This window comes from Leptopilina heterotoma, unplaced genomic scaffold (genome assembly GCF_015476425.1).
Source record: "Leptopilina heterotoma isolate Lh14 unplaced genomic scaffold, ASM1547642v1 Lhet_125, whole genome shotgun sequence".
Lineage (NCBI taxonomy): Eukaryota > Metazoa > Arthropoda > Insecta > Hymenoptera > Figitidae > Leptopilina > Leptopilina heterotoma.
In genome coordinates, this window is record NW_025110845.1 from 1,051,897 (window position 1) to 1,069,414 (window position 17,518).

The 17,518-nt window shown below is 32.7% G+C and overlaps 3 protein-coding genes across 4 annotated transcripts in view; 2 read left to right on the top strand and 1 right to left on the bottom strand.

Annotated features, from left to right (window-relative positions):
- Positions 1-17,518, bottom strand: part of LOC122512755 (CD151 antigen-like) — a 410,729-nt gene that overhangs the window by 292,333 nt on the left and 100,878 nt on the right. The window lies entirely within an intron of this gene.
- Positions 9,303-9,902, top strand: LOC122512745. The gene has a single exon (XM_043628778.1). It carries the CDS (start codon positions 9,303-9,305, stop codon positions 9,900-9,902), a length of 600 nt encoding a protein of 199 aa, XP_043484713.1.
- Positions 16,264-16,755, top strand: LOC122512746. The gene has a single exon (XM_043628780.1). The coding sequence runs from the start codon at positions 16,264-16,266 to the stop codon at positions 16,753-16,755; it is 492 nt and encodes a 163-aa protein (XP_043484715.1).

The following is a 17,518-nucleotide window of genomic DNA, read 5'->3' on the forward strand; positions in this document are numbered from 1 at the left end:
AAATCTATTTTTTCCTAAAATCTTTTGTCATAAAACACTACATTTATACCAAGTTTCACAAAAATTGAAAGACCCATGACCAACTTTGATTTTTTTAAGAAAATTTGATCCAACTATAACAACTTTGTTGATTTCGGAATAGAAATTTTTTCCAGTGCATGAATAAAGTTTATTCTCCATTATTCACCACATTTTAAAGAACTCTGTTTTTTAAATAACTGTATCCCCTATATTCTTAAATGTTTTGTACAATTTACAGGTTAATATGTACATTACAAATTTAATAATTTCTACAAAAGATATTTAAAGTAGAACATAATCTACTTATATTGAAAACGAATTCTGGTTAGATTAATCAAAATTTTGGTTGTTTTAACCAGAATATCGTGTTAGATATACCATAATCAGAACTTTTTTTCAGTGAACCACTTTTGCTAAGGTCAATTAATTTGAAAAAAAGTTCTTTAATTAAACTACTTTATCTTAAGCTAACTATTCTTTGATCACATGGGATCACATGGGACTACCGTTTTTTTATTGGTTATTCCTGAAGAGTAACCAATGAGCGTCTCTCCTCAGGCTACGAGAGTATATGCACTTTAGTCAGTTATGTAATTTTACAATCTCAATTCAAAAACTCCAGTTTCTTATGCCAGAGAAGTAAAACATACTTTATTCATTTTTTCCAAACATTATTTTTTCATACTATAAACATTAGTAAATAGGATAATACATATTTTGATTTAATGAAACAGTTTTTTTAGAACATCTTCCAAAAAGATTCATTTAATTCCCTTCGTGAGTCCAAGGTATTATCCTAAGTGTAGTATAATGTAAAGTAGCAAAAAGTAAAGATCACAGACCCGCGAATTCTAAAGCATTACGAGATGATTCTCGCCAATGTTCCACGAAGCCGTTACATAGAGATGAGTCTATTATCTCTCATAGGAGAACACGAACTCACAATCAGAGAAGCTTATTCTCACTTGCTTAAAAGGACCCAATGTATACGACTCTTAATGGGTCAACGATCTCAAGCACAAACGAATGAAAAGGAGAATAAAAGAAAAAAACAGCAGAAGAAAGGCTTTAAATTTGCTTTTGTTGCAAGTCTTTTTTAAATGAATGCGATCGACGGAAGTGCGACACCGGCCTTATTGTAAGGTCCGATTACGTCGTATATAGTCGCTGATAGTCAGGCAATTTTCTCGTTAACTCGGTGCCTACGCCCGCCACGATAAAGATAAACGAAGCCGATGGCGCTGCTCTGCCTCCAAGTGAACGAACGTTTAGCCAATTTAAGGGCAATCTGCATAGACGATGGCGAATGCTTCCAGTCCTTACGGTCATTTTCCCGTCACGAGGTCGGCACGCAAATTGAAAGCTGTCTCTCCTTCGCGCGCTTTGCGATTCTCCTTAATCGTCTCTCCGCACAGCCTTTAACTTCTCTCCTCACCCTTCGCCTTCGTCCACACAAACATACATCTATAGATATACGTGTCATATCAACGTCGACATACGAGCTTTTTCAGAAGACAAGGATTAAATTCACGACGACGTTTTTATTAAAAGTTTCATTAAAATTGATAACACCTACTGTGTATTAGGATTTAGAGTCACCGTCCTTATATTAGGTATTAAATGTTTCAGTAACGATGTTCAAATTAAAATGCGGAGCTGAAGAAATTAATTTCAACTAACAACAATTCGCGCGCTAAAGCGCGTGGCTAACTTCTTCCGTAGGGGAGTGTGTCCAGGTATGAGACGGGTTTTGTTTTTGACCCATAAATTGTAAATAAGTTCGAAAAGTAACTTAAATACGCAACTTTAATTCACAGAAAGTGTAGTGTTCAGATGGACTCAAAAAAAGTTATGATCAATTCCGAGCACTTCGCTTTTATCAACAAAAAAAAATATGTCCAGTTATGAGACATTTATTAAACAAGTTGTAAATCCAGATGTCCATTACATGAAAATTTTGCTTCCTCTTTACGATCAGCAAAAAAATTTGATTTCTCGTGGAGGAAGCATTAACGATAAATATATTTCATTTTTAAAACAATTTAACATTTATAAAATAAAGTTCATTCGTCTTAATAGAAAAAAATAAAATTTTCTTATACAGTAGGGGAGATTGCGGAATTGTGGGCCACCTCAATTATTTAATAATATTTATAAGTTTGATCATCCAATTCTTTTTATTTTTTTTTGTTCATACAAAGTAAATTTTTTATTAACATTTCATTACTTTACAATGCTTTATAATTACCTATAAACCGTAAACAATAATCACCTGAAAAATTGCATTCAAATATTTAGTTTGGGCCTTCATGTTTTTATTGTTTTTACAAGGATTTTCAGGAATAAATTATGAAAAATATTATTTTAATTATTGTGTGGCATTAGTACTTTGACTCCAAAAAGAAATTTTGCATCAAATTAAAATGAATAAATAATGCAAAGCTTTTTGTAAAATGAAGCATTTGGGTAATTGTGGGCCACTTTTTTTAGAGAAGTATTTATTTCTTGGTTTTGGCGATTTAATTGCACAATGCAGGTACATACTATTAGAATCACTCATAGCTATATTAATTTAACAAAAACAATTCGTTTCATTGCGTTTCATGCGATAAAGCTGTTTACTTAAAAATTTGTAATAAATTAATTGTGATTCCAATTAATTTCATTTTCTTACTTTTTCTTTTCAAATTTTAAACTAATAATTAAACATTTTTAATATTTGTAACCATTTAATAAATATATTTCATCGTTATTTTTGATTTTGAACTTAATTTAGGCAGTGTCCCACAATTGTCAAACAATATTTTCTAAAGAAAAAAAAAGCATACATTAATTTTGAAAAAAAATTATTTTCTCCAACGCCTGCGCTGAAAACAGTACTTTTCTTGTTTGAAAAGCGTGGCAAAAGTAGAACTTTTCTCAAATCCTCTGACAAGAGTGGCAAAAGTGAATTTAACGTGGCGAAAGTAAATCATGACGTCATTTATTTTTCTTCTTTTTTATTATATTAAACATAATCACACGTTAAATTAAAATTATATGAAACGCAGGAAGAAACCTTTCATTTGTTTTTGGAAAAATATTCATAAACGTAGAAGATGAAATTTTTTAGTATTTTTTTAACCGCATAACTTTTTATCGGTAAAAGAAGTTAAGATCAATTTTTTTAAATTGTTTATACAAAAGACACACTTTCCCCTAAACCATTTATATAATTATAAATGTAGACGTTAACATTGATGAATTTCTATAACATTTGCTACTCCGGGATTTTCAGGGTTGTCGATTTCGAATCTGATGTCAGTTTTTCAAAATTCAAAATGATGGATGTAATATGGCGCACAAATATTCAAAAATCAAATGAAATTTACTTAGTTACTCGGGAACTTTTAGGGGTGTTAATTAAGAATCCAATGTATATAAATGTATATAAATATAATCAGCGTTACCGGAAACCCCTTTGTAACTTGTTTGAATCGAATTTAGTAAATTTAAAATTATTTTTTTGCCATATTGGATCCACCATTTTGAATTTTGAAAAATTAACGTCGGATTCGTATTCAGCGACGTCGAAAACCCCCGGGTAAATAAAGTTATAGAAATCGATATTTTATTTTATGAGTTTATTGGTAATTTGTTTTTCACGACCTGGGACTTCTGAATTTAATATTTTTCTAAGAACCTGAACGCAAATGAAATATTGCACCGAAATTTTTTTTATTTGAAATTTTGCTAATTCAGATTTAGAGAGTAAATTACTTTCTGATAAATTTCGAATTATTATTCAGCCAATTTTAATTATATTTACACTATCGACGCAAATTGTGCAAATGCTACTTCATTAACATTATAAAGAATTGCGTTTACTTTCTAAAATGCTTTAACAGCTTGTCGCTGTTGGATTCCCAATGTTAATATTGTCGCCCACTTTTCTGTTAAAATATTGAAAGGATTAAGCTGGTATTTGTAATGTCTGAAATATGTTAAGAAAGAACAGTAATGCAAAAGTTTTAATACTTTAAAATTAATTACTATAAAACTCTTTGCTATTGGGCAACAACACTGGTAAAACGAGTGTCTTAATGATCAAAAGCGTTCGGATTTAAGACACTTTTGTCCAAGTATAAAACACCCGTTTTTGCATTGAAAATTAACATTGAAGGCATCAGTTTTCGCTTTTCTTGAAGATCCTTTTTGACTGATTAATATTGTGTGTAATGTTTCTCACACAAATAAAAAACAAACATAGAAAAAGGCACCTCCTACGAGGGTAAAATTTATTGCATGTTATTTTAACACCAAATTCAGTATTAAAGTAACACTTTTTATTCAAATTTTATGCGAAGCTCTGATGGATGCATCTATAAAATGAGAACAAAATGATCTTTTCTCTCGGCGATATCCCACATTATTGCTACTGCGGCGGATTCACTTACAGTTGGTCTTGGTCTTTCTCCACTTACATATTCCCAGGCGTCGTTTTTTATAAGGGGAGCTTTTACTTTGAGCTGACAAGTATCGAAGTTCTCTTTTTCAAGGTTTTCAATTCGCCAAGAATTTACAGAAATCATGGAAACTAATTTCTCCGAAGGCCCGCTTCGCTTCGTCTTTATAAACATACGGATGAAGCACGTGAACAATAAATACATTAAAAATTAATTTGAATTTCAAATAATAGATATAAATGTCTAAACGTCATTCATACAAAAACTATTTAAAAAATTCACACAAAAAATCAAACCTTAAAAAAATTCATAACTTAAATTCTAATCCAAATAGAAACCAATTATTATATTCAAGTTATAAGCAATTAGAATAAGAAAGAGAATTTTGAAAATGCCGATTTTCCGAGAAGAAAAGTTTCCAAGTGTCTAAAATATGTTATTTATAGTTGAAATTTATTATTCTTGAAAAGTCGAAAGTGAATAATTTCGCTAGATATAGATTGTATTATAATCCTGTGAGGCTTCCTATTTGTAACTTCAAAGAGCTCTTCCCAATAAAGCACACAACTCACGTTCTACATTGTACAATATGGTACGTGACACAGTGGTCTTGCTGCGTCAGATCTTGGAATGTACATCTTATTTGGTCCGATAAGGATGAAGTTTACCTCCTTCATTAGAAACTTGATCGTAAATTCAATTAAGTCAAAAGCAATAAAAGTCTGTTTTATTAAATGTGCCCGCCAAACGTAATCATTTTAATTTCAACAATTTTTTCATTTTCTAAATCTTTGATTATCGTGTTAACCTTCGTGTAAGATACATGTCTAATTTTGTGGCGAGAAAATCTCTCGCGCTATATTACATCCGTGTCAAGATTAACTTAATCACTACTGTAAACGATAGCAAATTCCTCTTAATACTCTTATTTTACTAAAGTTTTAGTCTTAATTCAATATATACCAATATTTAACAAATTTAAAATTCCCACGATAGGCTACACCAACATGGAGTTTCAACTTTTCCTTCAAACCTAACCAACAGGACCATCATCAACACGTGTTAAATCCATTCGAACATAAAGAAGATTCAAATAAATTATATTCTGGAAATTCTCAGACAATATAAACAGGAAAATTTTCCTTCGATTTCATTCACCAGCAACCACATCGACAAACAGTAATTTTACGCATGTTCTTACTAGCGTCCTTTATATTTCTTTAAAATAATCTTCCTAAAATCTACAAAAAGTAAAACAAATTTCTCTATTTATATATTCTGCTAATTAATATTAAAACAAATTGAATGCCTTAATAAGCGTCTAATGTCCCAATCAACTTTAACTATCTAATTTTAAATTTTATGTAAACTTCTTTGTCTTAACACTATATACCAGAGAGGAATTTTTAACAATCAACCTATTAATCAAATTATTTTATTATATTAAAATAATAAAAAAATTAAAAGATAACAAATAAATAAAAAAAAAAATTTTTCCTTTTAATACCCGAGTCGAACTTTTAGACCTGCTTACCTCCTGGTAAGTATAATTTAACCCTAACCTGCACCTAACAAACCCTTGGTGTTTTTTTCCTACTGCGTAAGTTCTATTTAACTCTGGCAACTCCTTTTTAAGTCCTAATTGAACCTTAAACCCTGTATTGCTTCTACAATACATATTCTTACAATAGGAAATGTTACGCGCGGAACGAGATATACAACTTATTATTGTTATGCAAATTACAAAATTTTTATTTTGAAAATTTCACGAAAGAATTCAATTAATTTCTAAAATTTTAATAAATTCTTCCAAAAAATTCAATTATTTTTATAAATAGTAAAATACTTCGCAAGAATTCAATTAATTTTATAAATAGTAAAATTCTTTGCAGGAATTCAATTATTTTCAAAACAATTTTAATTGAATTCCTTAGATGAATTCAAATATTTTTAAATATTTTCATAAATTTCAATTAATTTCTTAAACTTTAATAAATTCTTCCAAATAATTCAACTATTTTTATAAATAATAAAATTCTTTGCAGGAATTAAATAATCATTAATCCAATTAAAATAAAATTAAACGAAAGAATTTAATTATTTTTAAAAATTTACATAAAATTTAATTTCAACAAGAATTTAAAATTCTCTAAAAACAATTTAATTATTCTCAAAATATTTTTAAAAAATTCTATATAAAAATTAAATTACTACACTGAGAGAAAAGAAGGTACACTGCTGTTCATTTGGAGGTTGTGTATCGCAATTCAAATTTGAATCAACTACGCACTCTAAAGGGGCGTGTAACGCGCCCCTTTAGAGCGCGCTGCTGACTCTTGACATGGGACGCAGTGAGCTCGCATGGTCTCCATAACCTAGGTTATTTGACAATGCGGTCTCACTGCGTCCCACGAGTCAAGAGTCAGCAGCGCGCTCTAAAGGGGCGCGTTACACGCCCCTTTAGAGTGCGCAGTTGATCCAAATTTGAATTGCGATACACAACCTCCAAATGAACAGCAGTGTACCTTCTTTTCTCTCAGTGTAGATATCAAAATGCAATTTTTAAATATATTCGTCAAAAGAATTGAAAGAATATTATTTCCAAAAAGTAATTCAATTATTTTGAATATACTTAATTTTAATAAAATTCTTTAAAGAAATTCAATTATTTTCGAAACAACTTTAATTGAATTTTTTGAAAAAATTTCATGATTTTTAAATATTTCTATAAAATTCTTCATAACAATTTAATTATTTCTTAAAATTTTAATAAATTCTTCAAAACCTTTCAATTATTTTGATAAATAGTAAAGTTCTTCGCAAGAAATCAATTATTTTCAATACAATTTTAATAAAATTCTTCTTCATAAAATGCAATTGCTTTCGAAATTTTCAATTAAAATTATTAAAGAAACTCCATTAGTTAGTTTAAAAAAAATTCAAAGAAATTTTTCAAAAGAATTTAATTAGGATTTTTAAAAATATTAATAAAATTCTTCGCGAGAATTTAGTTATTTTTCTAAATAAAGAAATTCTTTGAAGGAATTCTATTATTATCAAATTTTTTAATAAAATTCTTTGCAACAATTCGAAGATTTTCAATACATTAATTTTAAAATTGAAAATATTTGAAAAGAAAAATTAAAAAAAATTAAAAACAAAAATGTAAACAACAACTAACTTCAAACTGCGAATAAGTTACCGAAACATGTACTTTTTTATTATTAATTTATAAATATTATTTTTAACTGAAATGTTTTGACATTTTTTTTAATAATAAAAATATTAATTTATGAATGTTTAAAGTAGGTTATTATTATTAAACAATTTATTTATTTGCCGTAGTGTATTAGTGTCAATAAATGCTTTATTAAATCACCAAAACTAATAACTCAACAAGTCACTGAAAATAAAGCGTCTGTGTTCAGTTAGGTTCCGTAGCATAGTGGTTAGGGCGTTAGTTTCGTAGTCCGTAGTTCGTAGGTCGTAGGTTCAAGTCTCGCGTGCGTTAGATTTTATTTATTTGGTAGGTTTGCGTTTATTCCTATTTTTCTGTATTGTATAGTTATAAGTATGCAATTTAATGATTATATACACCGTTAAATAATTTAATTAACAAATATTTAATTTAAAAAATTTTTTTTTTGTATATAAATAGATATGTATTAATCCTCACATATATACTAACATTATTTATACATTCGCTATTGGTAACGATTAAATTAAAAAAAAGTAAAAATCATTAAATAATAATGCCATTTATTAATAATTAAAGTTATTATAAAAATTAGTTAAAAATGATCTCAAATATGCTATGAGCAGTTTTTCTAGGGTTTTGGGAGAGGAAAGAATTCTGTAAGTAAGGGTCAAGCAGTATTTAATAAGGTTCTAGGAACACCTGCTTTACTCCTTTTACCATCTAAATTTGTCGCTAACCAGGGGTTTGCAGGAGGTAATCAGAGTTAGCTTGCAATGCAAATAAACTCTGCTTTCATCCTATTACATCCTTACAAACCCTCAGTTTTAAGGAGGTAAGCAGGTCTAAAAGTTCGACTCGGGTAGTATAGTAATACAATGTATGATTCTCTTAACTTATCTCCTATTCATTCCACAGCGAAGTCAGGGAACATTCCAAGTGCATCTACCCCTTCCTCTTCTTTGGAGCCTACAAATTAAAATTTAACAACTCTACACAATCTTGACGTTTCCATTCCCGGCAACTAACAATCATAGCCACAACTCCAAACGAACAAGAGAATCGTCCGACATGCTAGCTGGTCTGAAAAGTCGAAGAACGACTTCTTTTCACAAAACTCTTGCAAACGCGTTCGTGAATCAAAGTCACAACTGGGTTCTAAGGGTGAGTCTACATCTTTTGATCCCTATTCCAAAAATTCTTCCCTTAATAAAACCTTTTCACGGCAAGTAACTTTAACAATCCCATCAGATAATAATAATAATAATTTAGAATGGCAATCCTCCTCAATCACTTCCAAAACAAGCTTAAGATATTCTCAATCCATGAATCAACCATTCATAGTAATCCTCCAGTTTGATTCCAAGCAGGATCCATCTGTGAACATCGGCCGTTACAATCCGATTGCTCTCGCAAAAAAATCAGAGCAATTACTCCAGGCCCCTTAACGTTTTCTGCTAATGGCCAAAATAGCACTATTATAAGATTTGTGCAAATTATTCCGATGCAAACAAAATCTTTAAATACTACAACAATAAGAATTAACCATACCTTGCATTTCCTGAAATATCTTTATTTTATAAAAAGGGTTTCATCAAAAACATCGATACTAAATTACGCTCCTGGAACTACACGAAAATATGGACGTTTTATTAAAACCAGTAATCCTTTCTCTTAAAAGGCGAGTTAACCCAGGAAACGTTCTTACTGATATTGTTGAAATCACCTTTAACTCTCCAACCATTCCTAGATTTATCAGTTTATTTAACTATCTCTTTTCTGTCACACTTATGATTCCCCCTCCTAAGAGGTGTCATTATTGTCAACGTTTTCGCCATACAGCCGATCAATGCCGTTCTGCTTACCCAATTTGTGAATTTTCCTCTCAACATTACATCACAATCAAATGCTCTAATCGATTACTCCAGCCCAAATGTAACAATTGTCGCGATTCTCACATGGCTTCTTCTCATGATTGTCCACGTTACAAATTTGAATTTGAATTATCAAAAATTTGTTATATTCAAAATCTTGTCTACCAAGAAGGCACTGATGTTTTAAATTCAAGAGGCATTCTCTCCCCAAATTCTCCACTCAACTCTCCACAATCAAAGGATTCATCATCATCATCATCATCATCATCGAAATCTTCACCTTCCCCTGTTCTTGACTCCATGCTCGCTCCCCCTCTTCCAGCTCAATTTCCTCCTCCAACAATTCCATCAGCATCTTCCTCTTAATTTTTTCTTGACCCCCTCCTAATCTCCAATCTTTTCCAACATCAACTCCAAAACAATCTTCTAATGAACTTTCTAATTCACAACACATCGATAAAAATCCTAAACAAGAACATCGAAAATTCTTAAACTCAATCGTTGATAACATCCAGACTAAGCTCTCCTTTATCGAAAAATCATTCGAAGAAACAAACATTTCATCTGACATATCAATGAGGCAAATCGATGATAAAAAGAATGATTAAATTTTCTATTAAAGTATTAACCCTCTTCCCTTTTTTACATTACAATACATTTATTTAATTTTAGCAGTTAATAATATTTAAACCCCAATTAATTTTTAACTACTATTTTACATAATAAACTCCAGAAAACTGTTAGGTAAAAGTTAGCACATAGTATGTCCAATTACACAATCAAAATCCATCTTTACACATGGATGTAAAGACATATAGGTAAAAACATACAGTCGACCTATGTGCGATTTCACCTTTTATGTTTCTTTTCCCTTTCTTAAATAAATCTCAATTAATTAACCTTTAAACAATGCATGACAATATTATTAATTCTTTCGCATGCATCAGTTCGCATCCATCTCTTTCAACCCTTCAGAGTTGCTATGCTGTCTCATTCCTAATGTGAACGAACTTTCAATCATAGTTTCATGCCATTGTTTTTCCCTAACTGTCTTATCCTTAATTCTGAATTCACAATAAATCGAAATTCCTCTCCGGTGTAGTCCTCTTTTTTATTCTATACTATTTTTGTTTTTGATTTCACTCTTTGCCTTCAACAACATGCTTGACCAATCCCTCCCTCTCTCTAGCTTCCCGCTATCTAAAAATCTGCTCCTGGAATCCTAGAAGCATTCTGAACAAACGTATAGAACTCGAAACTCTCATCATGAATCATAATCCTGACACTATATGCCTGTCTGAATCATGGTTGACTACAGAGACTCCTTCATAGGAAATCAAGGGTTTCACCACCTTTCGTTTTGACAGACATTACGGTAGAGGCGGAGGTTCAACAATCCTATGCAGGAAAGAACTCATCACCTCGAGAGTCGATCTTGGAGATTGGTGGAATGAATTTTTTGAGTTGTGTTCTGTTGGCATTGAAACTACTAACGGTATATTCCTCCCAATAATCGAATTGATATGGATATTTGGAACAGACTGTTCATACAACTTTCTCAATTCCCACACATAATCATCACAGGTGACTTCAATTCACACTCCCCAGTCTGGGGACATTCAACATACAATTATAATGGTTCGAATCTCAGAGTCTCTATCCGATTTTGATTTCGTCGTCATGAACGACGATACCCCCACTTACTGCAACATCCATTCTGGCATTCCATTTCTGGCAGTGTGCTGAACCTGGTCATTGCCTCTACATCACTCGTCAACAATTTAGATGTTAGTGTTTTAAATGACACCTTTTCCTCTGACCATTATCCTCTAATATCCACACAGACCTTTAGACCAAAATATTCGATATCTAACAGCACTAGATACAACTTATCCAAAATAAACTAGGAACTCTTCCATTTCAAAATAAATCGCGTCGCTATTGACATCTTGAACGACATTGAAAATAAATCCATCCTTCCTGATATCCAAATTTACTCTAAACTAATTGAGAAGATTAAGGAATCTGTTATTGATTCTAGAGATTTCAAGCCTACCAACAGAGGTCGAAAGCCTGGTAAATCCAAACCAGTATGGTGGATTGATGAATGCTCCACAGCAGTTGAAAGGTGATCCACAGCACAAAAATTGTATTTCCAGAAACAATCTCAAGAAGCTTTAACCCAGTACCTCCAAATTGACAATGAAATAAATAATTTCCTTCGCAACCAAAAACGTAACTCTTATAAACAATTTTGCTCCACTATTAACCCTTCTATGGGACTTAAAAAAATCTGGAACATAATCAAGGGATTCCAAACAGCTAAGGCTGGAGTCCCATGATAGCGTTTTGCGTTGCGTTTTGTAACTAGGCCATGAGTGTGAGAGAGATACAGATATATGTTGTCTATATTTGCACTCATGGCCTAGTTGCAAAACGCAACGCAAAACGGTTCAATGGGACTTCACCCTAACTCTGCCAAATCCACTAGTATTTACAACAACCCTAACCTTCCTGAAATTGTCTCTCTCCAACAAGAACTTGTAAATCCAAACATTCCTGTAATTGAAATCCCATATGACTACAATCTAAACGAACAGGACCCTTTAAATGATCCCTTCTCAACAAATGAATACCATTTCGCTTTATCTCGATGCAAAAAAGATACTGCTCCCGGTATGGATTCTATTGGATACTCTATAGTCAAAAAACTTTCCACATCCTGTCACAATCTTCTACTAAAAATTTTCAATTATCTCTTTAAAAATAGCATCTTTCTGGAATCATGGAGAGATAATTTGATTTTATTTATTCCATAACCCGAAGGTCAAAGCATTCGACCCATCTCCCTTTCCTCCAACATTTCCAAACTATTTGAACGCCTAATTCACCGCAGACTCGAATATATTGCTGAAAATAAAGACTGGTTCTCTCCTTTTCAATATGCATCCTGTAAAGCCAGATCCTCTTCAGACTGTGCAGCAGTCGCTTACACGGATATCCTGTTGAATTTTGAAAGAAATGAATCAGTCCTAGCTGTATCCCTCGACATAAAAGGTGCATATAACTGTGTCCGTCACGACCAACTTATTTACCAACAGCAAATCCTTAACACTCCCTCTCGTATACTAAATTTCATCAATTTTATGACTACTACCCGCAATCTAAATATTTCTCACCCAACGATTCCGATCCAAATAAAACTCATGTACACGGAAAAAAAATCAGCCTAATAATGCATGGAGTCTATTGGTTCGATTTTTACATGAGCCCATTTTGCAAATATCACACAGGAGTTTACCTAAAATGCATGGCTTTTGTGACTTTTGCCACAGCACCATGCGAAAATAGGATGGATTCCAAGCTAATCACGCATGGTAGTGTGCGTGCAATAGACACAACAGACGCTCATGTGTTTTTAGCCTAGTATTTTTTTCCGTGTAGGCGTCCCGTAGGGTGCTGTTCTGTCTCCCTTCCTATATAATGTCTACACAAACCAAATTATGCAACATCTAAATCCTAACACCAAAGCTACTATTTATGTAAATGACATCTTTCTCTATACCTCTAACAAAGACATCAACGAAGGAATTACTAAACTAAATGCATCTATTACTAAGATCACTACATGGTTATCCAATCTAGGTCTTAACATTTCCATTCCTAAGTGCAATTTTTGCATCTTCTCCAAATCAAAAATCGATACAACGGTGTTCTTAATTCAAATTAATAACCAAATGATTCCTTGTGACAACGAAATTAAATATTTGTGAATAATTTTTGTTTCTCAACTCACGTGGAAATCTCACATCCTTTCCATCTCGACTAAAGCTATCAACACCCTCAAAGCCTTATCCAAAATCACATGGGGTGCTTCCTCAGAAACTCTCCTTATGGCATTTAAGGGTTTATTCAGGGCATTGTTAGAATGGGGCTCCATTTTTTTCTGGTGCTGACAAATATCTTCTCGACAAATTAGACAAAATACAATACTCCGCCTTAAAAGTAATTACAGGATGTATGTCTTCCACTCCTATCTATTTCCTACTTGGGTGATTCTCCACGTAGCGCACGATTTAGTTATTACTATTACTGATTTTTTTCAAATTGAGTAAAAGTCAATATAGAATCTTCAAATTTAGTGTTTATAAATGAAATATCAGTGGTGGGCCGGACAAAATATTTATAATTTTTCTATTTTTTAAACAAATAATTTTTATATATAAAGCTGTATATGGGTGATTCTCCTGAAAGTGGGCAATTTCATGTCTTCGAATTATATCTTCTAAACAACTTAACATTTAAATATTAACATTGGACAAACATATTATTTAAACTTTACTTATTATACCCTTTATAAAAAACGATAATTTTTTAACACAAATTTAGTGGAAAACAGCAATTCAATATGTCTTTACCTCTGAGTACCAAACCTTAAAGTACTATTACTTATAAAAAAAGAACTATCTTTAATTATTCAATAAATATTATAAAAGATTAACTCAAAAGCTTCAATTTTTATCGATGAAATTTTTTAATACATCAATATAGTTATTGATAATTATTAAAATATAAGTGTCTTTAAAAATCTCTATGCTTGTTGACGATGAAACCCTAAGAACAATTCCATAGAAAAAGTATGGAAGGGGAAAAGAAGAAATGAGAGGAAAGGGAGGTAATAAATTGTGCAGTAGTAACGAGTTATGACTCGACCAGAAAGGGTCACGAGAAATTGTAATCGCGAGTGAAGCCTGACTTAGAAGAGGCGAAAATTTGTCGATCGAAAAATACTCCTGAAAGTAAATAGGAGGCTCACCGAGTGACCTGAATTTGAATAGGCACATCTGTTTAGTTCCTCAATTTTTATTGTTAATTGGATGAAGAAATAGTCTGAATTTGAATAGGCTTTGTAATCTTTGTTCAAATGTTTCGTTCGAGTTAATCTGACATCACGAGTAAGTTTTTATTTTCAATTAAATTAGGTAATTAGCGAGTTCTCTCTGTTCTCATATTTTTTTGTTCTTCTAACATGCAATAATCAAAAAATGTTTATAATTCGTCAAAGTTCGTTAAATCAAGATTAAATGTACTAAATAAAACTTAGTTGTTATTGTGTTGAATAAAGATAATATTATTTTCATTGATATTATACGTGAATTTATTGGTCCAACCCCCCCCCCCCTTTATAAATATTAATCCCGGTGAGTAACAAAATAGTGGAGGCGTCGGGTAATTAATTAAAAGATTTGAAAAATAATAATTGAGACGTATACTAATTAAATAGCCCCCATTCAAGAAATGTTGTCTTTACGTCTATGTCGTGTTGTGACCTTATAAGCCTGGTGACGATCAACACATAAACAATGATACGAACAGAGAGAACTCCAGGTAGAATTTTCTGAAAAATTATTTGAGTGGAAATTATCTTATTATTTCCTTTTCTATTTATCGAATATACTTAATTTCTCTCGAAATATAAATATAATAATATCACTGTGTTAACAAAAAAAAATACGAGACGAAACGTTTCCTTCTAGAAAAAAAATATGCCGCGTGAAAGGAGAAGGGGAAGGCCGAGAGTAGTTAGAGGGGGAATGGAACGCGAGATTTCTCAACACAGAAGCGTTCAAACATCTCATCATACACCAAATGCAGAACGAATGAACCCTGACGCGGAGACGATGACTGTATCGAGGAATTCTTCTAGTTTTTCAAGTAGACGGGGAAATCAAAGTAATCGCGATGTCAGGGATCGATCGATAGTTAATAGTCATCACAGCGAAGAAGAGACAGTAAGTTATGTCTCATCGGTAAGGAGAGCGGAATTGGAAGCACGGGCTGCGCAAAGGCGATTCGAGATCCAATCTAGGATGTTAGAGGATAGGACACGTTTAGAATTGGAAATGGTAAATGAACAATTAGCGAGAGATTTAGCAAATAACGGCGAGGAAGATCTTCGGTCAATAATAACGCGTCGGTCGGAGTCTCGGCGTGTAAACATGGGTCGCAACGCGGAGGATATTCAGGCTTGGTTAAACAGTGAAAGGGGCGAGCAAAATTTATCACCACGAAATGCCGACATGACACACTTTAATCGAAACGAAAATGTCGCGAGATCGTTAACAGGAGCGGGAAACTATCCTGATGAAACTACGAATGTAACTCAACGTTTATTGCAAAGAGCAACAGTAGTAAAGCGATTACCCGTATTTGAAGGAGACGTGCTTGAATGGCCATGTTTTAAGCGCGCATTTTATGAAACCTCTAGGGTGGGGGGATTTTCAGAAGAAGAAAATCTCATGCGTTTATACGAAAGTTTAAAAGGGACGGCGAAAGAAGCCGTAGCGTCTCTTATGGTGACTTCGCGAGATTCAAAGCAGATAATGAACCTATTAGAATTGCGATTCGGTAATGCGAATGCGATAGCCGGGCGCATCGTTCAAGACATTAAATCATTACCCAAAATTTTTACAACAACGGAGATCTGATTATTTTCGCGACTAAAGTAAAAAACTGTGTAGCTGCACTACAAGCAGCCAATAATATCGGGTATCTACACAGCAACGATTTGATAAGAGAAATAACGCAGAAATTACCGTACGCCATGATATATAATTATAACCGATATTTAAACGATCATGGGAAGTCAGGCGAGCCCGCTTTAGTAACCCAGTCAAATTTTTTATTTTATGAAGCCGAAATTGCGTGTAAAGCCGGAACCTTCGACATGTCTTGTAGTACGTCTCAAAATAAACGCGATTCAATCACGCAATTGAAGGACCGTAATCCTGGAAATAGAAGAGATGATTCACGGGGAATCAAACGATCGCATCAACGACAAGAGAAAGTCTTCGGGACCTCTAAGAATGATGAAAAAGAAACACTTGCGCCAAAAAGAAAAAAGAATAACGAAATATGTTGTTACTGTAACCTAGAGCCACACGATATAGGAGATTGCGGGCGGTTTATGAACTTGTCGATTACGGATCGCTGGAATTGGGCGAAAGAAAATAAAATGTGTTTCAAATGTTTAAAAGTTTCTGATCATCATCAAAATAATTGCTCAGAAGCACCTTGCGGAATCGAGGAATGCTCGCAAAAACATCATCGATCATTACATCGATACCAAGCGAAAGAAAAAAGGATCGCACGCAGTGAAACAACTAACATAATAAATAAACACGCAGAATCACATAATCTTCAGAGCGAAGAATTATGACAGATCGAAAACACAAAAGTATTACTAAAAGTAGTCCCCGTCAAAATCTATGGACCGACAAATGATGCAGTAGTTTTTGCATTTATGGACGAAGGGTCGACAATCACGTTAATCGATGCAAAAACAGCAGGATCTTTAGGCATCAAAGGTCCTTGCGTTCCATTGAGTTTAAATTGTATTAAGAACGTAGAGGCTAGAGATGAGAATAGTCAGACAGTGAGTTTCGGAATAAGTGCATTAGATAGCAACACAATATGTAGAATTTCACGCGCTTCCACAATAAAAGACTTAAATCTTTTTTCGCAGTCAATAACAGAAGAAGATATAAAAAAATATAAGCATTTATCTTCGATTCTTCTCGAATACTACGCGAACGCTAAACCATTAATATTGATCGGCCAAGACCATTGGGACTTAATCACCGCCACTCAAAAACGCTACACCACACGAAATCACCCTATAGCTTCACTTACGCGATTAGGTTGGGTCGTTCATGGACGGATATCTACTAGACAAGCTGAGAAGGAAGAAAGGAATTTATTCATAACAAAGGAATCAAAAGGAACTGATTGGGATCCAGTGTCTGACGCAGATCTAAATAAATTAATCAAATTTCACTTTACATTCGACAGTATAGGAATCACGAACTTTCAGAGGAAAAACAAAATGGAAGAAAAAGCAGAGCAGATATTAAATAATACGACCACTTTCAAAAATGGACATTGGGAAGTAGGTTTGATATGGAAAACTGATGGCATAAAAT

Coding starts and splice junctions, on each gene's coding strand:
- LOC122512745 (XM_043628778.1), top strand. CDS start 9,303: ATGGACGTTTTATTAAAACCAGTAATCCTTTCTCTTAAAAGGCGAGTT.
- LOC122512746 (XM_043628780.1), top strand. CDS start 16,264: ATGTCTTGTAGTACGTCTCAAAATAAACGCGATTCAATCACGCAATTG.